At 45.3% G+C, this 26,720-nt stretch overlaps 1 protein-coding gene across 1 annotated transcript; it reads left to right on the forward strand.

Annotated features, from left to right (window-relative positions):
- Positions 1–26,720, forward strand: frmd6 (FERM domain containing 6; the record flags this gene model as incomplete). The annotated part of the gene is made up of 14 exons (XM_080012790.1): positions 1–123; positions 13,072–13,400; positions 13,653–13,743; positions 17,135–17,214; positions 17,310–17,386; positions 18,382–18,568; positions 19,532–19,687; positions 20,193–20,258; positions 20,526–20,594; positions 24,170–24,344; positions 24,878–25,186; positions 25,733–25,870; positions 26,113–26,204; positions 26,427–26,720. Exons 2-14 carry the CDS (start codon positions 13,302–13,304, stop codon positions 26,718–26,720), a joined length of 1,833 nt encoding a protein of 610 aa, XP_079868916.1. The 5' UTR covers positions 1–123; positions 13,072–13,301.

A 26,720-nucleotide genomic window follows, 5' to 3' on the forward strand; every position in this document is an offset into this window, starting at 1 on the left:
CCGGACTTTCCTCAACTCGGATCGCGAACGGGATTCTCTTTTAAATGTTTTTGTTTTTTTTAATTAACCGGATTTACCCGTTCATAAGGAACTATCTGTGCGTTTTTATCTTTTTGATGAGAGGTGAGTCCATTTAACCGCTGTTACGCCTCCAATGGCGTCCCCTCCGCTCGCATCACCGCACTAACTTCACCTCAGCTCTTTGAGTAGTTTGATTTAAAAGAAGAGGAAGGAAAAAAAAGAATAACAACCAAAAAATTAAGAAAACACGGGTTGTTGCTGCTGGTCGTGTAATTGTAAAATACGAAAACTTAACAAACGAATGAGTACTTGAAGCCGGGGGTCTGACAAGTGGCGTCGGAAAAGTCCCGCTTCAACGGTGATGCTGACAGTTTGTTTTCGGGCTAGCTAGCCGCGCAGGGAGGGACGGCGATAGGCGTGCCCGCTGGGACGCTGGATGAAGTTTAGTGCAGTGTGTTGAGAATTACCTTGAGACGTGTGCGGGTAGGACACTTAATCTTCCAAGGAAATATGTTTGGGTTGTTTTGGGTTTTTTTTTGCCCCCCCACACACACACACAGTTTGACCCTCGAGTGAAGCGCGCACCTCATATTGACCACAGCGTCGTATTCAGTCTCGCGGCTTTACCGAACTGTAATGGCGTTCAAACCTCACAATTCAAATAAATTTCGTTTGCTGTCGCCCCCAAATAATTGACGAAACCCGTTGGAATGGAGCTAAAAGTTGTTTCGGCACGAAGGAATGCGGGAAATGCCACCCCTCTGTTTATTATAAGACGGGAAAGCAAGCAACCGTGGAGGGGAATCCTTGTGTTTGGTTGGATTCTAGGGGTCCGTCAACATGGCACCAGGAGGGGTTGGTAAGCCCCCCCCCCCCCCAGCATTATGAGTCATTAAGTTAAAGGATGATCGTTAAGATTAACTTGACTGATTCGTTTTCCGCTTAAGTGTCAGGAACAGGAACATAGCACTGGAAGATGCGGGGCTGCCCTGCAGGAACTTCAACTTTTTCGTAGGGTGTTTCACAAGTTGTAGAGGTAGTAGGTACGTTTTGGACCCAACTAGGTATATTCTCACTAAAATGAACGACTGCCAAATGAAAAGTTTTCACTCCAGTGATATTCACCTGATGTGACAGATAATGTTTTTTTTTAAATCACAATCATCCAAACAATGCATTCATGCTGCAATCCTACAACCCGCCATTGGCTTATGACCCATACTTTGGAAACCGCTGCTGTGGCAGACTTGCCAACTCAGGGACTATAATCTAAATCATCTATTGAGTCAAAGTTTGGCATAATCATAGGGCAGCCCTCCCACCCACAGTAATGACATGTGTATTAGTGTGTATTTATTCATTGTAATTGACGTCTCACACTGATAACTATTGACCTCGGTGACCGCAGCCTCACCTACGGAGATCAGAGCCGTGAGGGTCTGCCGGGGATGCCGTGCGTTGGTGTCCAATGTCTGCAGTCGCATCCTGGCCATATGGCGGGCTAATCGGCTACCATGTGTGGCCCGGCCCCCTACGTGTACGACGCGGCGCGGCGCGCCTGTGCTGTGGCTCCAGCTGTGGAGGAAATGGAACTGAGGAAAGAACGAAAAAGAAAGACACAAGGTTTTTTTTTTGTGATGGTGACAGAGACTTGGCCCAGCGGCTTCAAGGGAAAGGGAAAGGGTTCTCCCCATGAGAGCAGACTGGTAGAGGAGAGGGGGAGAGAGGGGGACAGCGAGAGAGAGAAAGAGAGAGAGAGAGAGAAAGATTGAGAGAGAGACAGGGTTGGGGGCAGGTGTTGTCTGGGCAGGATGATCATGTCTGCAGTAGGAAACAAAAAAGGAAATGTGAACAAAGGGGGTGTGTGTGTGTGTGTGTGTGTGTGTGTGTGTGTGTGTGTTTTTCTCCACACTTGCATGTTTGTCTGTGTGCATAGGTGTGTGTGTGTGTGTGTATGAGTGAGTATATGGGAGGTCCCCCGTACGTGACACAATCCTCCTTTAACCACCAAGCTTTCTGCAGCTCATCTTCTTATTCACATTGACGTCCGCGTGCACACGTCCATGGGTCCCACTGTGTCAGTTGTTTATCCCAAACTACCCTCAGCAGCATATTTTGGGAGTTATTGCCCCTGCCTAAAAGCTCACTCGCGCCAGTTCAACCAGAGAGCATCGCCCTGGGGATCAGCTTCCTCCCGCACTGAAACTCTGCAGTGAATACAAACGCTCGATGCTGGTGTGTGGATGTAGTATTCCAGATGAGGATGAACCACTTAGGTGCCAGACATGCATATCTGGCATATTTTATTCTCCCTCGCGTCCACACAGAAAACCACAGCCAACACCATCGCTGCTCCCTACCCCCCCCCCCCCCCCTCCATCTCTCTCCCCCTCCATCTTGCTCTCTCTTTCACTATTATCTCTCCATCTTTATCTGTTTCTTCAGTGCCTGTGTCTCCTATTTCTTTTTCTTCTCTCTTCCCCTCTGTCCTTCTTTCACTCCCTCTCGATCTCTCAATCTCCCTCTCTTTCTCTCTATCTTTCCGTTTTCCTCCGTCTCCCTTTCTTCCGTCCCACTCGGCTGTGAGGCGGTGTTATGGCGCCCGAGGCCTGGTTGACTTTAAAGTCCCAACACCAGAGTCGCAGGTAGAGGGAGGCGTGTAGACACGCACACATGCACGCACATGCACACACACACACACACACACACACATTTGCATTTTCATAGAAGGTAGAGATAACCTTTTTTCACTCATTTTACATAATCGCACTCCGCTGTAAATAACACCCGAGGTGGGTTGATTCTTCCAGGAAAGCTGGAGAAGGAAGGGATTTTCCCACCATTCGCCTTTTGGAGAATCCGTTTACAAAACACTTCCTGTTTAAATGAATAAGTCGATCTAGGTCTGATCTTTTCCTGGAGGATAGGCCTAACATTTAAGCTGAATCATATATTGGTTTCTTTTGTTTCACCTTCTTTCTTTGACGCTTTCACAGTACTATCATGTTCTCTTAAGATACCATAATCATCAGTCGATCATAATATCCTGTTGTTTTGTCTATAAATGATTAATTCTTAATCGACATTGAACGGGAATAGACTATTTTGCGAAGACGAGTCGATTGAAAAATACTGTAAGTACATTTTAATGAATGATGTGACATCCTGGCCATATTGCCCAGCTCTACTGAAGATGATAAAGTGTGGGATTATTTGGCTCTTTCACTGTTCCTGGAGACAGGATGAGATTACTGTTGTCACTATAGAGAAGAAGAAACTCTATCTCACACTCCCCCATCGCTCGGGTTTATCTCCACTCCAACTATGCGGGTGTGAATACAGTCAACAACCCTTTTAGTGTAAATTATATGGCTGCCATGGTCTCGTATCGCCGCTGTCCAATCAGAACCTTCAAACGTTCAGTCTGTTCCTTTGGGAGTTGTCTTGTTTTTAGATTGACAAATCAAAATTTTAAATAAAGTGTCAGATTTTGACTGTGTTTCCTTGGCCCGAGGAAAACCTCTCTGAGTTAAAATGGTGGGGTTGATTCCATGGCAGCGATTCCTCATTTCCCGTGTAATTTAGTACTATGCAGTGAATCCTCATGTATCCCCTTCTCAAGAGGATCATGCCTCAATGTTTCCCCATCAATGCTGGATGGAAATGGGGTCACCCTCTCCGTTTTCCTCGGATTGTCTTTTTTCTTTATTTTTTTTCACTTGGCCTCCTTAGTGAAGTGAAGACCAAGTTCCTTTAAGGACCGGAGAGATTTAACCTGCCTATTTCCCTGGAGGACATTAGCAGCTTATCTGCCATGCTTCTCCCTGCAGCAGGCGGTGCTTCCTGTAGGCTCAGTATTTACTCGAGCTGGTGGATGTAATTTGGCTTTCGAGACCTATTCCACAGTGACTTCCACTAGCTGCTACAGTTCAACAAAATCCTCCTGGGTCAATGTTTACGCCACGATAAAGGTACAGTCGTGTTTTTTTCTGTTTTTGTTATATTTGGATGGCATGGCAATTTATGTTGATTGTGCTTAGATTATTCTGCCTGGTCCAAACAGCTTAATGAATGCATTGTAAAATAGGACATTGGAGTTAAAACTGAAAGGTAGGCTTTGAGGCTGTGTTTTCTACAAAATAATCGAACATTCTGCAAAGTTTTGTGAAAAACATTCTGAATACCGTGTCTTGTTTGCAATCAAAACCTAATATTGTGGGAAAAAACATTCCACACAGCATATAGGGCTCAGTTTTCACAATCGTTCTCATGTTTAACACTCTGAACAATAGTCCGACAACCAATAGACTCTGAGAACCGGCCACAAAGACCAATCTGATCATCTACACGGTCCATTCCCTAAAAACTGAAAGTCTTTGTGTGAAACAAAACCTCTGGGTTTGGTTGGGTGAAGGATTAATTGCCGTTTCTTTTTTTAAACCCTCTCTTTTTTAAAGCCACCCTCTCTATTTTGAGAGCATGTAGTGGTCAGGCTGGAGTTTCCGCCGCGTACTGCTATTGCTACAGAGCTTCACATCTGACGCTGGGTGTTGGAAGACTGCAGGGTGCGGAGCCGGGCTGTTCTAACATGTCTGCTAGCTCTAGCTCTTCACGTGTGTGTGTGTGTGTGTGTGTGTGTGTGTGTGTGTGTGTGTGTGTGTGTGTGTGTGTGTGTGTGTGTGTGTGTGTGTGTGTGTGTGTGTGTGTGTGTGTGTGTTTTCACACGCATGCGCTCTGTCCCCTATTCCCTTGCTTAGAGCCACATGGAATCCAGATGTAAGGAATGCTGGAATCATCTTTTCATAAAGGTAACCAACCTCAGGTTGTACTTCGCAGCCAAGCCTGAATGGTTCGAACCTTCTAATATGAGACGGCTGTCGGGCTGTGGGATGTTTTTTGGTTTCCTGTGAGCAAGGATATGGATATTTTCATGTACTTACATGTTATAACAACATGCATGGACAGTGAAAGCTCTGGGAATATGATTACCTAAAAGGTTAGCGATCTCGGGAGCAGATAAGTTTGTGAGTGGGTGAGTAATTACTTTATCTTTACTTGACTTTAGTTTTCCCACGCTGAAGTTCACTGTCACTGCTGCTGTCGGTGGGATTTTAATGATGTATTTTCGGTCGCGAGCTATTTCCTCTTTGGCTACTTTGGTCCATTATATAATCACAGTTACACAAATAAGAATCACCGTTGAGCCAAAAGGTGCTTCTGTTTCTTAATCCGAGGTAATGTACGTCGGAAAAAGGACGCAAGGATGACAGAAGCAAGAATGGCAACAGGAAGGCTTTCAAATTCCAATCCAATGATGTGTGGTCAACAATGAGATGACGTAATGGCCGTTGGAATACTGTATGGCATGTCAGAATTATAGGTCTGCGTCCTGTTCATTATTAAGCTTTTTATTGTTATTATTTATCTAACAGTGTCACAGCACCATGCTACATAAAGGTATCATCACAACAACTCGTTTTTAAAGACTTTTCCCATGCCCTGAAATGTCTTCATTCAGAAGAAAGTTTTGCGTCTATGAAACCTGGCGTGGACACATTGCATAATTCAAATCCTTCACATTGTTTTGGTTGAAGTTAGTTATGTTGTCAAAATCTTCCGGAGATTTCTCAGGATTTTATATTGACTCTGAGCCAGAAACGGATTGTTTACTCTCCCCGTTAGCAAGGTGAAAAGCAAACGAATTCTGACAGTCAACATACAGATGTCTGCCGGATGATCTTCTGAGCAGTGTGGGGTCGTGGGAATCAAGGCCTTGGATTGTGTGTTTTCTCTCCGCCTGACTTCTAAATCAGCTCCATGAAGGCTGTGAACACACAACGCTGCATGTCTCCTAATTCTCAAAGTCATTCATTCTTATCACCTTACAACCTGTCGACAGCGAAGCAAGTCCATTTGCCCACTATTAGAAAGATAACAACTTGATTGGTTATGTACGGTGCACAAAAATCGATATCTCTTATATTTTCTGTCTGTATTCCGAGTCCGTGCACCCAAAAACCCGAAATAGATGTTTAGACCTGGTCGACCTGATAGTCTGCAATTATTGGTTTGGACATCCTAGTGTATAACTAACGTAGGCTCCACGTAGTTCTTTTCCTGAGTCCTTCAGCCTCCCAGGAGAGCGGGAGCTGCCTCCTCGGCTGGGTAAGCCTCTCTGTGATGGCTAATGCCATCTTGTGACCAATGTGATTTAGAGCCCCACTCCCACTCAGCAGCATTTCTCCCTATCAGCTGAATAAACAGATCTTTTGGCAGAGAAGCAGTAAAGAAATTCTCTCCTCTGGTTCAGGACTGGCCATGGGTAATATTTTTGAAAGTAATTTCTCCCCATTTGAAGGAAACCATTTAAATATGCTATCGAGGTTGATTTATTTTGTCCGTCTCTCCGCACCATGCCGCAGGCTTCCTTCCCATACCATTCAATGGAGAAATTTTAAGTCTTGTACATGTGTGGCTGCTGTTAACACCCTGTCCAGAGTAATGTATTTTATTCTTAACTTGCTGAAAAGTTGCACGTCCAAATGCTTCATCAACTTGTAAGTCTGTCAATCATACTGTGATGCCTTTTGCAGTCATGGCCTTAAACTACCCTCTGTGACTTTTAAAGTTAGGGTATTTTTAAAAAAAGTCATTCTTAATCCACTTTATTGTTATGCTAGTAGTTGGTAAATGGCGTTAAACCTTATATATCACATATTTTTTATAGTGGATGTTAATAGGAATTCAAGACAAGGTACTGGGATATCAGATAGTATCTCTAGTACAAAAAGCAGATACCCATAAGAGCCATACCTATAAAAGCCATATCATAGAAAGATAAGAGAAAAGCGACTTAAAAAAGTTTTGTTGACACCTACAAACATGTTAGATGCCATTAATGCACAATAATGTGTTATAATGACCCAAACTAATGGTAAGGATGTATACTGTTAGGTAAGAGTAATGCATCAGATCTGAACTCTGAATCTACAATTACTGAAAGTTTAGGAGTAGCGGTATTGGTCGTGAAAAAGTTGCATTGCGCCGTCCCTAATTTTACGTATTTTAAAAAAATCGTTTAATCTCACTAACTGCCCCAACAGACAGAACATATTCGGAAATGTTGTACACTTAAGCGATGTACTTGTGTACTTTTACTGATTCACAAATCTATTCCAAACTTCTCTGCATCACAGTCAAACCCCTTCTCTTCCGATGCTCCAAGGAGGTAAAAGCAAAACCCACAAACAAGAATGGCTCGCAATCACGATGTGAATCGGGGGCCGGGGGTCGGTCCCTCTCCCTGGGTCCATGTTTTGATGTGCTGGTGTGCACGTCGGGCTGCCTGTCAGTCAGGGCCGTAGCGGAGCGGTGGCGTCAGGGGGACACGCAGGCAGCAGTGCGGCTGCGAGCTGTGTGAGGCAGGAATCAAAGGCCTTCATTGTTGGAATGAGAAGCAGATGTTAGCGAGTGTGGAATTCTCCTGACTGCAGCAGTTTCGATTTTTCTTTTTTCCTTTTTATTTCTCTGCGCTCGGAGCGTCCCCTTGCTCCACCTCCCCACCCCCCCCCCCACCCCCACCCCTCTCTTCCAATTCTATGTCCCTCTTGCATATTCACTCTGTTCTTTGGTTCAAAGCATAGGCTACTTCACCTTAGGCTGTTCTTACATCGCAAGAGTGAAAGTCAAGGCAGCCGGTCGCCGTTTCAGCCTCCACTGGTGCCACTTCGGGGTTTTTCGCCTTCATCTTAAGTTCTGGAACAGTTGGTTTCAGAGGATCTTCACCCGTCTGATGTCAAACTGAGAGATGGAGAAACAAAGAAAGAGTGAGAGCCCGCCGTAACAGAGGCCCTCTGTCTGCGTTGCAGCGTGGGATTTCACGTAATGCCTGCCTCTGAGGTTTGCCACGTTGACAGAATCCCTCAGTCCTGCTTCTGCAGCCCCCAAATCAGGAGGAAACATGGGCTGTGTGACAGTGTGTGTGTGTGTGTGTGTGTGTGTGTGTGTGCATGTTGTGCGTGAACGTGCATGTTGTTTGTGCTGATGGCGCATCGGGTCACTCTTTGCAGGGCCGTGAATAAGGGGGAAGGAAGGCAGCGGGATTTTCATTACCAAAAACCACACACATAAACACTAGGGCTGCCCCCCAAAAGTCGACGAGTCGAATCATCAGTCTAGCAGTTGTTGGGTTTTTTTTGTCACTCACTGCATTACAATAAAAGGATAAAACAGATATAAGCTTACAAAATGCACAGGGATAACATTTCAGTGAGGAATTATAAACAAGGAGAATCATAAATATATTTTTATATGTGTGAATCGTCCGCCTCCGAACACTGATACCAACGTGGCTCCCCGTGCTCCCCGCTGTGCCTATCCCTAACCCTAACGGCGCACAAGTAGGGATGGGTATTGTTAGGTATCTACTCTTACCGATAATGCTTATCGATGCTGTACTTTAAGGGTACTCTTATCGGTTATTTTTTTATTTTTTAAGGGAAAGGGAACCAATTAAGAGCAGAATTAACACTGCTGTAATTTCTGCGCATAACGCATGGAGAGGGGGTGATCGGAGAGAGAGTCGCGGAGAAAGTGTCCCAATTATGCACGGTTTCGTTCCATTCGCACTTAAAACGATGTGAAATAAAATAACCTATTTCTAAAAAAAAAACCATACTGTTTTGGCGTGCCAATTGCAGACACCCCATCGCTGGCACACACATCGTCAGTACCGTGCGCAAAATGTGACTGATTGCTCTCTTTCCACGCCCCCACTCGAGATGGCGCCCTAGGCTGCTGCCTATATCGTCTAGGAAGAGCCCCTTTCACAGAATAGTCGAATATTCTAATCGAATATATATCGAATATAGTCGAATATATATGCGTGGCGCAGTGCATTGCACTGCTGCCTCACAGCAAGAAGGTCCTGGGTTCGATTCCCGCCTGGGGCGCTGTTGGCACCGTGCTCCGGTGGGTTATCTCCCAAATAGGAGCCTTTCTGTGTGGAGTTTGCATGTTCTCCCTGTGCTCACATGGGGTTTCCTCCACCTCACGTCAGTAAGGACCCCCACCAAAAACATGCACCCATCATGGTCTGACCAGCGATGGACATTTATCACCTGGTCCCTGGGCGCGTCCACGTGTTGTAGTGTGGTGTGTTGCGTGATGAATAGACTGTTTCTATTCGCGTTGAACAGCCGAATCCGATTCAAAAATTCTGAGTCGGGTACAGCCTTAACTAACACACACACCCACACACATGCACAGCATTTCCCGCTGTGCCATTCAGCGCTTCCAATCCTTTCATCTATGGACATTCCTTCTGTCTCATCACTAGACCAGACATGACACTGTTGGCTCCTAAAATGCCCAATAATAGCTGCACTCCATTGTGTCTAAAATATCACTGACACCCCACCTACACCCAGTGTGGGGATCAGGTTTAATCATTTACATTAAGCTACAGTAATAAACAACACTGCTGACGGGAATGTTCTTCTGGAAATGAGGGATCACATTTCCACCTGCACGTGCAACCTGATAGGACTTCAATCGGGAGTACATTGCAGGGGTCTTGAGCACATACACATCCAAAACCTCCCCCCAGGTAAACTGCATATGGTCATTTTGCATTGACTTACTGAAACAATAGAGGGATTATATTACTGTTCATGAGGAATACAAATAATTAACTGCTTTCTTTTATTTGATGATCTTCATAAAGAAGTATTGTAAACCACATATTACACCTGATTCTTCCATCCATCCATTCTGCCATCAGCTAAACTTAAATGTCAGGACTACCTGACTTATAAGTTTAGCTCAACAATAGGTTTACCTGTCTGTTGTTTCCAGTATATATACACAACTTTTGAAACAATAAACTCTTTCTTTTTTTAATAGATGCAGTTATTTCACAGGTACTAACAGATCATTTTCAAATGTTTTACCCCTATCCATCTGGTTCGTTCCTCTTCCCAGTCTTGAGTCTTCTCATCCCTGATGGAACAAGCTCCCTCCTAGTCTCCTCAGGTTAACCCTGGACCCTAACCGGACTTGACGGCTCTTATGATGATGACTGTGTCATGTGCAGTCGGTATAACAACTGATGACAAATGATTTTATCGCTTAAGTCGCTTTGGGCAAAGGTGTCTGATTCCCTACAGTACGGTGGTTGTGGTGGTGGTGGTGGTTTTGGAGGGGTATCCAGACATGTAGATGGAATCGGTTGAATTCTGTGTGGAGTTTTTCCTGGGTTTGTGTGGGTTTGGGCCTGCTAGTCTCCTCTCGAGTTTGGTGTTTAGTGTTATTTGGAGACGGCAGCAGTGTCTGTGTATGTTCCCCTGCCATGGACTGGCATCCCATTCATGGTACTTCCCCGACTTATGCCCATACTAATCTGGGATAGACTCCAACCCTGTCGAGACTTACATGGATGGTGAATGGATGGATGGACTGATTGATGGATGGAGTTTCTTGCTATTACTTGTAGAAAATGTCTTACAGCTCTGGCTGCCCTGTTTCTACAGGGGCTGAGTGAGTTGTTGAGAAATGTGGACTGGGAAGGAAGTGATCCAATTAGACGACTCGCTTCTCATTAACCTCGGTGCCATCACACAGCTCAGCTGCTCTGTAGTAGCACTTGACTTATGTCAGCACAGGCAGATCACACACTGTGTGTGTGTGTGTGTGTGTGTGTGTGTGTGTGTGTGTGTGTGTGTGTGTGTGTGTGTGTGTGTGTGTGTGTGTGTGTGTGTGTGCACATGTTTTCTTGTGTTTATAGTATGTCAGGGTGAGAGTGTGTTGCAGGTTTGTTCCGTTCAGCTCTGAGCGAAAACCCTGATACGTGCAAACCAAACCAAGCACCACCTGCTTTAAAATGCAGTGTGAGAAAAAAAGAGTGAGAGAAGTAGCAGTAGTAGTAGTTCTGAAATGCTGTACAGGTGTCGTTTTTATCAATAGTGGTCTTATTTTCTTGTGCTGGTTACCTAGAAACCCCCCCTCGATCTGGTACATAAACAGATTGATTCCAATAACTGCACTATACTTTGTGTGCACTTGCACTCGTGCGTGTTTGCAACTGATCTGTGTGATTCTGCACTGGCGTATACACTCTGGTACTTGTGTTTTCATGTGTGTGGCAAGCACTAAGTCAAGGTCACCTGTTCTGGTCATGGCTCATCAATACACATGTGCTGACAAGCTGCTTGTCCACCACAGTGCCCATCCAATGACAAGCACTAATGAGAATGGATACTGACACTTCCACAACTTGTGCATTTTAAAGCCTATTGTGTCCAAAACCCACTGGAGCAACAAGCCAGTCCTGGATATTGTAAGCATATGCAATGAATGACTGCGTAGTCCATGTTGTATCTTATTGCTTTATGGTTCTGCAGAAGCAGTATCCTGGAGCATTACCCATGTGAAACCCCTTAAATGTATTATCTGTAGTTTGAATGCACACATTGTCATTGCAGCTTTGTTTACATATAGATTTAGAATAGTCATTTGTAATTTGAGAGGATGACTACGTGTATAGTGAAACATAAAGTGTTGCTTGCACTTTTGGGCCCGTTTACAAAATAGAATAGTGACAAATGCAGAATATAACATTATTTAGATTTATTTTACCATACACAGAAGGCAACGGCATGTAAACACTTTTGGTAATGTGATGCCATCCCAGCTGTTTTGAATGACAACACGACAACAACGGTGGTCTGCTTCCACAGGAAGGGGCCATCAAGAGCAGTGATTGTTCCCTAACATTCCTTTGTCTGACCTGAGACGATTCAGAGCCTGGAGGTGTCGCAGCGTGTCCCAGGGAGCAACCCCTTCTGTGCCACTCCCGCCCACTCATAATGAAAATGGTGTGTGTGTGTGTGTGTGTGTGTGTGTGTGTGTGTGTGTGTGTGTGTGTGTGTGTGTGTGTGTGTGTGTGTGTGTGTGTGTGTGTGTGTGTGTGTGTGTGTGCGCGCGTGTGTTTCTTTAATGCCTTTGTCTCCAACTGTGTTCTTGTGACAGAGAGAAGGAGAGAGGGGGGTAATGATGTAGCACGCAGAAACACATTTTTGTGGCCCTCTCTGATGGCAAAGCAAATAAAAAAAAATCCATTTGCTGCCGATGCCTGGAAGCTCTCTTGCCATGTTAAGTAGGGAATAGATCCTTTTGGTGGAATTATCACCCGCTGGACATTCCTGAAGGCGACAGAGTCCTCACAACGTCCAAGTTGTGAGAAAAGTGCTCTTAGAATGTTTAGAAGCCTACATAAATATATATATATATTTTAAATGTCCTTCATTGTTTGTGGTTCGCTACTCACTTTGGTCACGCTCCCTCTCTCCTCTCGTCTTCTACGACCATGACAATCAACTCCACCTTTCCACACACATTTTCAGGTGGTCGCCGCCAGTCCTGGTTATCACATACCTGCACGGGCGCCTGAGTTGTTTCAACTGAAACGCTGGTGTTCGGTGTACCTGTGTGTGTCTGACGGGCTTTGGGGCTCCATCTGGACCCTTTGTTTTATTCAGAATATGCATTTTTTTTTGTTATTATTAATATTTTATTATTATTAATATTTTCCTTCTTCATTGACTTTACTAACAGCGAATAAATTCCCAAACTCTTTAAAAAAAGGGCTACAATTATAAAGTTATGTCAATTTGTCACTTATTCCTTGTAAGTGTTAGTCACTTAGAAAGAATGGGGTTAGTCACTGGGCGTAGACCGTATGGTATCAGTGGTGGGATTCATGGATTATCACTGTGGATCTAGACATGGGTTAGTGGAAGGCTAAAGGGTGATCTAAGTGCACCAAATTTGACAAAATATTGGTGAAAGAGGGTTCCCACTTGATAACCTCAGTGAAATACTCACACTGGCAATTTTGGTTGTCAGAGCCTGGCACCCACTGGATCGGGTTTATGGAGATTTATGATGTCACTGCCTGGGGTTCTCTCAGTGTAGGAGTGAGTGAGTGAAGTAGGTTGAACTGGACCAAACACTGGATTTTTAACTCCTAAATGTCCCTATGCGTCTCCACAGTGCCTGGCTGCAGCCGGTGTCCCCATGCTCGTCCCTGCCAGCGCTGCCTGGCCCATTGAGCCCCTGGGAGCTGCTCTGACCGTGCCCGGCTACAGCTGAAGCAGAGCCACTACCCTCTACTGGTGCTGCTGGTGCTGGTCGGAAGGCGGAAGGCGGTAGGTGGAGGCGGCGGCTCGTCTGAGGGCCCCGGAAGAAGGCCGAGGGGCCTGTCCTGTGCCAGCCACACGAAGATGAACAAACTGAACTTCCTCAACAACAAAGCCATGCAGGACCGCCGCTGCGTCTGTGTTTTCCTTCCCAATGATGATACGCTCAACGTCATAGTCAATGTAAGTGGACATGTCAGCGCTGTGTGTGTGTGTGTGTGTGTGTGTGTGTGTGTGTGTGTGTGTGTGTGTGTGTGTGTGTGCGTGTGTAAGAAAGTGTCCGTCTGAAGGTGTCCGTTTTGCCTCGTGAATGTGATATTGTGTCTTCACATGTATTCACCTTCACTGTTGATACGGTACTGTGTGTGGATATGACACAGTTTGCCGCTTTGGGTCTGTTTCTAATAATAGACCTCTTGTGCCCTCGTGTCCCAGGTAAAGACCTTGTGCCAGGAGCTGCTGGTCCAGGTGTGTGACCTCCTCAGACTGAAGGACTGTCACCTGTTTGGACTTAGCGTCATTCAGAGTAAGATTCCTCCTCATTCATTTGCTGGAGTGGGATTTCTGCTTGCCCCTCGTTTTTTGGCAGCCAAACTTGGGGCAAAACATTGCGTGTTTCGGATGATTGAACGCTGAGTTTCAGATGAGGCTGTGTGGAGGAATGTTGTTCGGTTTTGATTTTACACACACACACACACACACACACACACACCTGCCGGTGATTGCACACGGTGTGACTTGGCCTGTGATGTCACGTCGGAGAAGGTGAACAATCAATGAGCTGTTCATTCAAGGGAACTGGTGTTTTTCCTTCAGACCAGTTTGAAGGAAAATTAAGTAGCGAGGATGCATCATTCAAGTCACTGTTTCTCTCTTCTCATGATGTCCGCAAAGAAGCAGCGGCGGTACATTTTGTCTAGGTATATTTAAAAATAAGCCCTTTTCTCCATCGCTCAGTTAACAAGGGCTACTTGGGTGGGTTAGCTCATTATGAACTGGACTTTCCTTAGTTGTGGTCTGTGGTAGAGCATAAAGTGGTATAAGGCATAAATCTCTGGACCTATTCACTGGAGTGTACGTGTAAAGGGCTTGAGAGCTCATTTTAGTCTGTTGGCAAACAAATACTACTAATTCAGGAGGAGCTCAGAGCGGAATTTTCCTTTAAACGCCGGACCGCCGCAGCCTGACTGGTTCCCATTGTGTGCTGGTGAGGCTAAAGTTATTTTACAGTGACGAGTCCGAGTGAAGGTCACATGCGTGGGATGACTCACCGGGCTCCTCCCTTCGGGGGCGACGGGGCCGAGCCCAAGTGGTGGAGGGGGGGCTTTGGGAGTGAATAACATGGCAGAGTCCTCAGACAGCTGGCCTCCAGATGAGCTAATGGCAGCCCCAGCAGGTCAGTTGAGCAGGAGCCAATGGGTCTGATTGGGGGACATTCCTGAACTGCCTGTCTGAACAGCGTGAAATCCCCAAGGCAAACAGAGCTTGCACGCCCCCTCTGCCTCGCTCACCACCCCGCTGACCACACCACTGGTGCTTCCAACCGGGTCTTCATTTTTGATTGCATTAACCAGTTTGGAGTACGAGAATAATCAAATTTGTCACGGAGGATAAACTGTTAAATCCTTAAATAAAGGTTTAGACACTGCAAATGAGATTAAGGGGGGGACAAAATCGTATCTTTCTGATTTATTTAAAAAATTGCAACCAATTGGAACCAATTGCATGTTATTACGTTTGAATAGAAACACTAGAAAAAAGATATATGAAGGGTAATCCACATTTCCATTCTGTGTGAACCTAATGCCATGTTCTGGTATGAGTACTTCAGAAATAGTAGTATTTAGTAGTATTTGACATTGTTGTACATTTTGGCCCAAGTATTCCCTATAAATTAATTGTTTAGAATGGGTTATAAATATTTTGCATCTTCATTTACTTATCACAATCAAATCTGTATTTTTAATCAAAGAGTCAATTACTCAGAAATTACTCTGAAAATGTGAGAATTGCATCACTGAGTTTGCCAGGGCTCAAACTAGTGGCGATGAAATTGGGAAGTATATATCTTATCTTATCTTATATTATTAATAATTAACATAATTTATTATACGCCAGTGTAATATTCATGGCCCTATGAATCACACTATCCCAGCATCCTAATTTACCAGGACTTGGTGAACAGCATGTTGGACTTGAGATGCTTACACATGAAGAGTGTCAAAATGCTGGAGGCAACATTGAAGCGTTCACTTCCTGTTTAGAGAGCGGCAACACCCCACCTGGCAGCATCCCAGCATCCCTGCTGGAATGTTGGGAAAAATACAAATGAAGTTAAAATAACATTCTGAACACATTTGGAGCAGTGACCTTATTAATGCCGATCTGTCAAAGTGCACCGTTGTTCGAGTAGCGAACAAAAATATTGCAAAACTGCAAAATGTTTTAAGTTGGACCTTGATTCATCGCACGTCACGACCATAAAACAACTTGTTTAACGATGTTAAACAAGCACCTGTGTGATTCCACAATGAGGACGCCATGCGTATGAGCAATGTCTGTGTCCAGCGCTCAGCCATCGTCCTACCTGCCGATGTGATCCTCCCTGCACAGCGGCTTCACTGCAGCTGTTCCCTCAGATGACAAGGCATGAAGTTCCCTGAGCCCTGGAACGTCTCTGCCGCCGCCGCACAACCAGGCGCCTTCTCTCACTTTCCTAAAATAGAGTGGCGCATGCACGTGGAAGACCCGCTGTCAAATCAAAAGCGTTTTTCATCACCATCTGCCTCTTCATCCTCCCTCTTGGGTTTTTTTTTTTTTTTTGTTATTATTATTATTATTGTTGATGTAGAAACTCGAGGCTGTCAGATCAGCGGCGCTGCAGCTCATGAGGTGTGCCACTCGGAAGAGTAGAACGAAATGTGACAGACAGAGGGAAGAGGGGGAAGCATCAGCAGAGGGGCAGGCGGCTTCTCTGGGCGTCGCTATGCTATACAATACCCTATGGAGGATGCACACACACACACACACACACACACACACACACACACACACACACACACACACACACACACACACACACACACACACACACACACACACACACACACACACACACACACACACACACACACACACACACACACACACACACACACACACACACACACGTACAACCTACTAGGGTTCTAACCAGGTCCTTCAGGTGCTTGAAGTGCTTGAATTTCACTCGAAGAAATGTAAGTCCTGGAATACCTTCAAAATAGCCCCTTTTGTGCTGAAGTGCTTGAAAAGTCCTTGAAATAAACATGATCATTGAAAACCTGTGATATTGCCCCCGGTTTTGTTATTCAAATTGTTATGTAATAAAATGTTTTATTATTATTATTATTATTATTATTATTATTATTATTATTATTATAATTATTATTATTATTATTATTATTATTAATAATAATAATAATAATAATAATAATAATAATAATAATTATAATAATTATATAGTTCTGTATATAATATATATACTCATAAATAATAGACAAAGAGGCTAATATTATTTTTATTAATCAAATGTATTAAATCAATAATAATAATAATAATAATATTTTTCATTATTATTAATTTAAATAGATTTAAATGATTAATTTTGTAAAAATATATAATATTTATTAAATAAAAATAAATAAATTATTTTTATTAATAAATAAATATTAATCACATTGAAATTTGATTATACTGATATTTGTTTTGCGTCAAGTCTTTGAAAATGAAAAAATTGTGCTTAATAAAAGTACTTGAAGGTCTTTGAATCTCATTTTGTACTGCAAGAACGAACCCTGTCCTCCACACAAACACATACATTGTAGATGGTATAAAAGATGAGTGTGTGTGCTAAAACCCTGCCTCTCTTCCTGCAGACAACGAACACATCTATATGGAATTGGACCAGAAGCTCTCCAAGTACTGCCCCAAAGAGTGGAAGAGAGAGGCAAGCAAGGTAGGGGAATCCTCTCCCAAATATACTTAACCTGCTGTTATTTTAGTCTCAACATATCAATACATGTCAACAATCTCACTGTTTGTATTTGACAGGGCATCGATCAGTTTGGGCCTCCGATGATAATTCACTTCCGGGCTCAGTACTATGTGGAGAACGGCAGATTAATCAGGTGAGTCAAGTTCCCAACTCAATTCCATTCATTTGGCAAAATACCATTTCTTATGTCAATTTAAGCTTAATATTCCTATTTATTTAGTTACTATCTCAGTTATTTTGCAGTGGCCATTTTTGATAGTGTCCTTGTTTGAAATGCAGAAATTACAGCAGCAGAGTTTGATCTTGTTGGATAATAAAGTGGTTGCTTGTTTACATAACCTGTATTTAAAGTCAATATTAACCAAACAAACAAACTTACCAAAGCTCACTATTTGAATTCTATGAACACAGATAATCACTTGTGAACATACCTGTTGTTGGTTTAGTGAGTTATTTGACGCATGACCATGAGGCATTTGTGAGGTGATGAGTGTTGAAAGGCAACCACATTTAATTTAAACACAACATTATTGAGCCTTCAAAACATAACCTGTGTTAAGCGTTACCAAAGAGTTGTAAAATGTCAAATTAGGATGAGCTTTCATCGGTTTGTACAGGAACAAGCTTTACCCCTAGATAACCCCAGCTGGCGGGTTCGGTGATAATTAATTGATCCTTTATCCTATTTCGGTGACATTGTCACAGCATGAAGTAAGGTTGAAATTGGATCTTCATGGACTAATGGAGTTTTGGTCTGATCTGATACCTTACATCGCAACATATTTCAGTGTGATTGACCTCAGCCGAATTCCTCCTCCGTTTTGAGCCTGTTTTGGTGACGAGCAACCGCGTGGAACTAAAGCAGCAATGGAGTTATACAACTAAAAATAGTATTGAGTGTATAATTCAATCTATGCCTACTTTCTAAATAAACTAGTCAGATTTTTTGTCTGTATTAAAAGTGCGTATTAAAAATAGCTAATAACCGCAACATCAAGAGCGCATGGAAAAAGAGTGAAGTCCCAGAGTCCCAAAGCCCGCGGTCGTGATCTGTAGTGGAGTGTCCCTCCAAAACGATGGCTGAGTCCTAGGGGAGAGGCCTTTCAACTAACACCTTGTCCTCCGCAGCGACCGGGCGGCCAGGTATTACTACTACTGGCACCTGAGGAAGCAGGTGCTGCTCTCCCAGTGCATCCAGCGGGAGGAGGCCTACTTCCTCCTGGCGGCCTTCGCCCTCCAGGCCGACCTCGGCAACTTCAAACGCAACAAGCACTTTGGGAAGTACTTTGAACCCGAGGTCTACTTTCCTCCGTGGGTGAGTGATAACCACCAGCATCATACTTCGGATTGTTACGTTTTGTCTGGTTTGTTTATTTTCACTACGGCGCCTGTTTTGCTTGACTTTTAGTGACGGTGTTAAATAAATACAGCATTCCACTTATTTTCGAACAAGATGTAGATGTTTTCCCTCCGCTGTTGGGAGCTGTGAATAACCAAACACAACAATAGAATTCATTCACGTCGAAACTCGATGAGTCCGGAAGAGCTGGTGTACAAGGCTTTAATTACCTTGGAGCTCCCGAGTCAGAGGCACAGGATAGAGGCCTCGCCGTCGCCGCCACCACCTCTAATTAACCACGCCGGCCCAAACACTTTGTGACAGCACATCTGAACATGTCGGATAATGAGAACTGGGGCACTGCGTCTATTTCTGTCCCTGGAAGTGGTGCACTCAGGGTTTTTTTTTTTTTTTTTTTTTAATCTTGAGAAATGCTTCAGCTGAAAAGGCTAATCTGGGAACGCCCGCTTTCATCCAACACAACCTACTCCATCTCAACCCCTCCCCCCTTTCAAACCACTGTGGTCATGACAACCACACCCTTCTGATTGCCCTCCGCTTCCTGCGATTAGCCTGCTGCCTCCTTATCGCCACTTTAAAGCGGCGGGGACGGGAAATTGTAGTTTGAGCTCAAAATGCGAGCGCCATCCTCCAGTAAATCCCCTGAAGATTTAGGTACTTACCAGCCGTACGCACAAAAGCCACGAGCAAAGCCTGGAAAGGGAGTATTTGTCCCTCGCAGGCCTCGGCTCCGCGCCTCCCCACGTTGGCTCTCCCCCAGACCTCTGTCTGCCGCGGCGGACGGTCCGCCAGCGAGTCGCGGTGGGCGCGTGCGTCCGCCGGGAGCCGCTGCCGCGGCGGCGCACAGGGCGAGGCAGAGAGGAAGAGAAACTCACCCCCAACCGCCTCTCTTTCCCGCTTTGTTCCCCCTCCTGGCAGGTGATCGCCAAGCGCGGGCGCGACTACATCCTGAGACACATCCCCAACATGCACAAGGACCAGTTTGCGCTCACGGCGTCCGAGGCGCATCTGAAGTACATCAAGGAGTGCGCGCAGCTCGACGACGTCACCGTGCACTACTACCGCCTCTACAAGGTGCGGCGGCTGATCTGCCCCTGCTCCGCATTATTCTTCACATTCAATGTCTTTCAGGGTGGTTCGTAGCTGATGACGTTGACGTTGATAAGACACTTTTTATTTCTTTGATTGACTTTCTCTTCTTTTTGTCTCTTCTCTGCTAGTACTAATGTTATTGTTCTTCACATATATGGGCCGGGCATGGCTTCGTCTGGCACCGTGCGGTTTGACCGTGTTGTACTTTGAATGAAAAATGGAAATCAAACGCGTCCATCAAAGCTTATTTAAATAATGACATCATGTCGTTCTCGTGCCTCGTGGTAATAAGTCACTGTAATGTGGTTGAAATGTCACCAGAGCCGTCTTCCATCTGTCCTCTCATGTTGTGAATATCAACCTCGCTTTTACCTGCAAGCTCATTTTAAGTCACTGGAGATAATAACCAAGACCCCGAAATGTGATGTGGAGGAAGTTGGAGTTTTATTCCCTGATGGACGTCATATCTTTGTTTTTTGTTACACAGGACAAGAAGGAGGTAGAAGCATCTCTGTCGCTAGGACTGACTTTACGTGGGATCCAAATATTCCAGGTGCCGTATTTACAATTATATTGTAATCAAGGATGAAAATATATATTTTTTATTTCATTATGTTTTTTATGACATGTATTAATTTCACTAGTTTTTCCTCAACACATTACACGAGAAGTAAATGGTGCAGCAAGCGATAGCCTAGGCAGCTCCAGTAACTGTTATTCATTCGTCATTAAAAATATCAACTAAAAATATATATATATTTTTCCTCATTTGCTTTTCCGAGTAGCTCACGTTTACAAGACATGTGGTTCTTTGTTGCAGAATGTGGGCTCGGTCCGGCAGCTGTTGTATGACTTCCCTTGGACCAATGTGGGCAAATTAGTCTTTGTGGTGAGTATAATACGTATGAGTATATATAGATATTTATATGTGACTGTGCATGCTCTTTCCACGTTCACGTTTCCTTCCACACCAAAACACATTGATGTCAGGTACACAACGGCAGCAGTGGCTGTTCTGGGCACAGTGCTGTTCTGGGTGGGTCACAGATGAATATTGTTGTTTTACTAGTACTACTTGTAATACTTCTTTCACAAGGCACGTCCTTTTTTAATAGAGAGTAACTTCCTGTTGACAGCATGGCTTTCTTTGCTTTATGTTGTTTTTTTTTTTTTACTATTCGTTTGAGTTTCTGTTTAATCTGTTCATACTGTACACACGGCACAACAGAAATGGCGTAGAATAAAAAAAGGTTTGAAACCCCAGCGGGCTCATGAAAGGAAATGTACCTCACTTGGAAAAAATATTGTACAATTTTATGACACCATTGAGTCACTTAACACATACATACATCATTTACTACACCAAATAACAAAACTGTAGAATTTGGGAATATGATGAACTCACGCTGTAAAGAAGATTAAGTGACAACAACAAAAAAAACAAACAATGCAGATTGAGGGCGTAGCGTTTGTGAAGCCCAACACAAACTCTTGCACGCGGTGGTGGAGGTTTCCTATTTTTTCCCTTTTTTTCATTCTGACCTTCTGCAACGGACTTCTGGAACCAATCGGGGATTTGGGAAGACTTTCCTTCAGTGCAACACAAACACGTGGGATGGACTCTCTACACCGTTTTTTTTTTACACCGCCTTCCTGTGTTTCTATACCCGACACATACATCCGTCACTGTCAGCCGGTGACATTTGAACGCGCCGCCTCTTTTCCTCTTTTTGCGTTTGCTTCATGTCAGCTGCCGTGAGCGGCCCCGTGGCTTTAGAGGAAAGCTTGTTAAATCTTCTGATCTGGACCCTGCGTCAGCCCGCCGCTACGCTGAGCGCAGCACACAAGTTAATTTGCTTCTGTTGGGGCTCTGTTATCGCAGGAGGCCAGAACAGTCAGCCAGCACGCTGTATATCTGTTGTACCGACATCCAGTTTGACTAGCAATGTAAAATGGAGAGGAGGGGACATTTTAATCCCTGCACGTGACTTCCAGTTTTGTTGATGACATTTTTTTCCTTCTTAAACCTGAGTACGAGGGATTGCATGTCTGTAAATAAGCCAAGATAAAGTAACGGTAGAGGTAGAAAGAGGAGGTTCAGAAGGCAATAGTCCTGCCGTGTTGTCGCTCCAAGCCGTGCGCCGCTCAGTCGGACCTCTGGGTTGATGCTGATCAGCAAATCCACATGGTTGTCTCAAAATCCCGGAGTGGTATTTAACCTCCTGAACTCGGATTTTCGACCTTTTCAAAATGGCAAAGGGTGTGTTTTCTTCAATGTGCGAAACGCTAAACTATACTTCCTTGGTTGGGGAAGGTGTTTCCTGGTTTGGTACCAGTTGTTTTGTTGCGGCTATGTCTGTTGTTTGCATAGAAGTAGAGAGAGAGTGAGAGAAAGAGGGAGGGAAGGGGAGAGAGCGAGGAAGCAGCAATGGTGTTTGCTGTGGTTCCTGTGCGGACGCGAGGGGCCTCTTAAGGCGCCGTCCCACCCTTCTCCTGAATAACAGGCTCTCTCTCTCTCTCTCTCCCCTGCTCCACCCTGGCGTACGTCACCCTGGAACCGCTGCTCTGGCCAAGGCCCGGCCCGGTCCAGCGAGCGTTGGGAGGGAGCCACGTGTCAATAAACACCAGATGTTGGGACGGTTCGGTCGGGTCAAGGGGATTCTGGGATCGTTCCGACGGCGGCGCTCAGTTCCGCTCTTCCCGGGCGTCCGGTGGCGTCAGATCAGAGGCTTCATTAGCCGGTTCACCCTGCGAGATGTCAACCTCTGCGCTCGTGGTTCAAAAGCTAAATAAGTCCCGACAAAAGAAAACAAAGACATCTGTGAGCACCAAGGTCCTAACCCGTCCTGCTTCCCCACTTTGACCTTGTCCAAACGTAAACAACAGCGGTAACACGGCAACCTTTCGAAAACATTAGATGGCTGTGTTCATTGGTAAAAATGTTAAATTTACATATTTAATTAAAGCCGGCATCAAACTAAAGTAGATCCAAGCCCCCTAATCATGGGAATAAAAGCGATGAAGAGGCCGTATTATTTAATCTCTGCGGGGGGGCACTGTTTCGTCATATTTAGGATATGCCAGGAGGCAGTATGGAGGTTGGCACGGGGGTACGGTTGGAGCTTCTGGGGGCCTCCCTGCCCTCTGGTTGATGCAGGACGCTGGGGTTTGTTTGTTGGAAACGAAAAATTCCTCGACGCGTGTGGGCCTCGGTTAGCGGTGGAGGAGGTGGAGGAGGAGGAGGAGGAGGAGGAGACGAAGGGGCGGAAGGTAGACGAGACTCCCAGCTGTCAGAGTCACAGTGGAGGTCAGATGGACGAGCTATGCGGACCACGCGGAAGGAGGCGCTCGGCCGAGGAGCCAGACGCCTCTGAGCGCCCCTGCCACCCGACACCACGCCACTCCACTGTGGGTTTGCGTGGGTGGGGTTGGTGGCAGGAGCCGTGCCGGCAGGGGAGCTGTTTGTGGGGGGGGGGTTTGGGGATATAGTTACTTGATCACAAGCTCCTTTTTCGGCGCCGTTGTCGTTCTGAATATTCGCACATTTCACCGCGGCGTCGCGTTCTTCTGTTTGGGTTGTGCAGCGGAGGGTGTTGAGCTTAGGTGAACCCCTGACAACAGCTATTTTAAGTGATCTCTGGGCAACAACCCTAAAAACTACATTCACTGTACAATTGCATCCCCTTCTACTGCAGAATATGCTCTCTCAATGAATGATCTTTTATGTGAAAGCTGCTTCCGATTAAGTGTCAAGTGCCGTTCATGAGCCTATTTCCCCGTAACATTAACTGAATTCATACACACACGTCCCACTGTGCCGCGTCCCTTCCCAGGCTCAAGCACCGTTTACCATCCCGACACTCTCTTTACGAACGTCTCGGCGAATAAATTATGAGAGAGCTCCGCTTTTGCGGGAAGAATTGTGCAGTTTGGTGCATTCTCAGAGGACTCCAAAACCACCCTTGGCCTCCGAAAAGCCCGGCAGAAAAAGTTTCTACACTCCGCGTTGAACCCGGGTGTTGGGTCGGGCCTCCGCCGAAGTCTTGGGAGAAAGCGCGAGCCCTCCATTTTATGTAACGTTTTTCCACGCGTCCAAGCCAACATGTCCTCTGTTTGGCAAGTCAACAGTTGTCAGTTTCATTTGTTTCCCCCCGATGAAGAAATGAACTGGCTTTCCTTTCATTGTCTTTGGCTCTTCACAGCTTCTGCAAAACAGTTTTTCGAGAGCAATCCTCCCCCGCGCTTTGCCCAGGGGGACGGGGGCCATCTTGGCACATCGAGATTGTTAATTCACATTCCTTCTCCGTCGTCCTTTTTTTAGCGTGAACCGCTGCGAAACACGGAGAGATCCGCATTAAACCTGGGCTGTTTTTTTCCTGTCTTTCCCGCTTGTGTATATATATATGTTTATATATATATATATATGTGTGTGTGTGTGTGTAAAAACAATGTTTTCGCCCCCAGGGGAAGAAGTTTGAGATCCTCCCCGACGGACTCCCCTCGGCCCGGAAGCTGATCTACTACACCGGTTGCCCCGTGCGCTCCAGACACCTCCTGCAGCTGCTCAGCAACAGCCATCGCCTCTACATGAACCTGCAGCCCGTCCTCAAACAGGTCCGCCGGCTGGAGGAGAACGAAGGTATTCCCACCTGATGCAGGATGTTTAAAGAAAGTGTTTACACTCGGAATGGAGCGGTGACATTTAGTTGGCGCGCGGCCGCAGCCTTGTGTCATTGGGGTTCGAGGATGGCAGCTGTGACAGCGCAGGAGGATTAATCCCCTGTATTTGAAGATTTTTTTTTTTTTTAACCCAAAGGCGATGGCCTATTCTGTAATCTAGATAATGGTGAAAGTGTGATTTTTTTTTTTTTTGAAACGTTAACCTCGTATTTACGAGGGAAGACTAGGTGAACATGTTTAAAGGTACAACAGACAAAGGTCAAAGGTCAACAGCCTGTCAATTCTATGTCACAATACCTGTCACAGGCACCTTTCATAGTTACTTGATATTTTTGGAGTTTTAAACGTTTTCCACAGTGGATAGCGTGAATATAAATTTGCAATTTCCAATTTTTTTCCAACTTCCCGTACCTTTAATCGAATGCTGTGATTTGTATTTGATTTATTTTTAAATGTAATTGTATTGCGATTGCCTCCACCTTGGATCCGCAGAGAAGAAGCAGTACAGGGAGTCGTACATCAGCGACGCCCTGGACCTGGACATGGACCAGCTGGACAAGCGCTCCCGGGCCAGCGGTAGCAGCGCCGGCAGCGTGTCCCACCACAAGCGCCTGTCGCGCCACTCCACCACCAGCCACGGCAGCTCGCACACCTCGGGCATCGAGACAGACAGCTTTCGGGCCCCCGGCCAGGCCCTCCACCGGCCCCTGCGGACCTGCAGCTCCTCCACCACCAGCCACGGCAGCTCCCACACCTCGGGCATCGAGAGCAGCGGCAAGGAGCGAATTCTGGACGACGACGGTGAGACGGCGATGAGCAAACACACAAACAGGTTTTCAATTTTTAAAATGGGAATATTCTGGATGGAGATTGAAGGTGGAACTGGAAGGATTTTCATTCTTAATCCCCATCTTGAGCAGCGGCATGACATGAGCTGGCTCAGTATTTCTAGAGTGGTGCAAATCCTATTTACTAGTGATAGTAGTAGTAGTAGTAGTAGTAGTAGTAGTAGTAGAAGTATTAGTAGTAGTAGTAGTAGTAGTAGTAGTAGTAGTAGTACCAGTAATAGTAGTAGTAGTAGTAGTAGTAGAAGTATTAGTAGTAGTAGTCGTAGTAGTATTAGTGGTATTAGGAGTAGTAGTAGCAGTAGAAGTAGTAGTGGTATTAGTAGTAGTAGACTGCTAGGGCTTAGAAGTCATCACACATCCATCACACGTCCATCACACATCATCACACGTCTATCACACATCATCACACGTCCATCACACATCATCACACGTCCATCACATGTCATTTTTCCACCTTTAAACGTTGACTTTTTCAACAAAAACCTTTTTTAAAACACAGAGATTGAAATGCTGGTGGACGACCCCAAAGACTACGAGGAGCTCCATGAGATGGCTCTGGAGCTCAACCAGGACCTGTGCATCCACATCACGGAGGACATGCTGACCATGTCCCCCGACCAGAGCAACGGCTACTCAGGTACAACCTCCACAAGTATTATATAATATAATATAATATAATATAATATAATATAATGTAATATAATATAATATAATATAATATAATATAATATAATATAATATAATATAATATTATATTATATTATATTATATTATATTATATTATATTATATTATATTTTATACCCCGTTCTTTACCAGGATGGATGAGGAGTTGTTCGCTCATGAAATGTTAAACCGCGCGCTTTGTTTTAATTTTTAGGACTAATAGTGAAAGACGTCAGCTCCTCCACGTCCAGCTCCTCTGAGACTGTGGTCAAGATGCGAGGCCAGAGCATCGAATCCCTTCCGCAGGTAAGTCAACGGTGAAATAGACACGAATGGAGGATGGCAATGCAGGATGAGCGGAATATAAAAATACACCAAAAAAAAAAAAAACTAGCGCAAAATACACCAAAACTCCATATGCACAAATAACCAGAGGGTGGGGAAAGTGAAAATCTCTCTGTGGAAAAGCAGAAAAGTTCCACCTGAAAATGCCCTGGTTCTCACTTTGCTCCGCCCCCCGCTCCGCAGACCTCCGCCTGCAGGAAGCCCCAGTCGTCGACGGACCGACACAGCCAGTCGCTGGACGACATCCGGCTCTACCAGAAGGGCTGCCTGCAGTGGGCGGAGCTGTGCCAGGACACCGCCCACAGCTACACCTTCGGCTGCGCCCGGGAGCTCAGCGACGGCTGCGGCTACCAGGGGCTGGCGGAGCAGTGCGCCGGGATCCGGGCGGAGCAGCAGAACCCCTTCCCCATCAAGAGAACCAACAAGTACTTCTCCCTGGACCTGACCAGCGACGAGGTCCCCGAGTTCGTCGTGTGA

This window comes from Zeus faber, assembly GCF_960531495.2.
Source record: "Zeus faber genome assembly, chromosome: 13".
Classification (NCBI taxonomy): domain Eukaryota; kingdom Metazoa; phylum Chordata; class Actinopteri; order Zeiformes; family Zeidae; genus Zeus; species Zeus faber.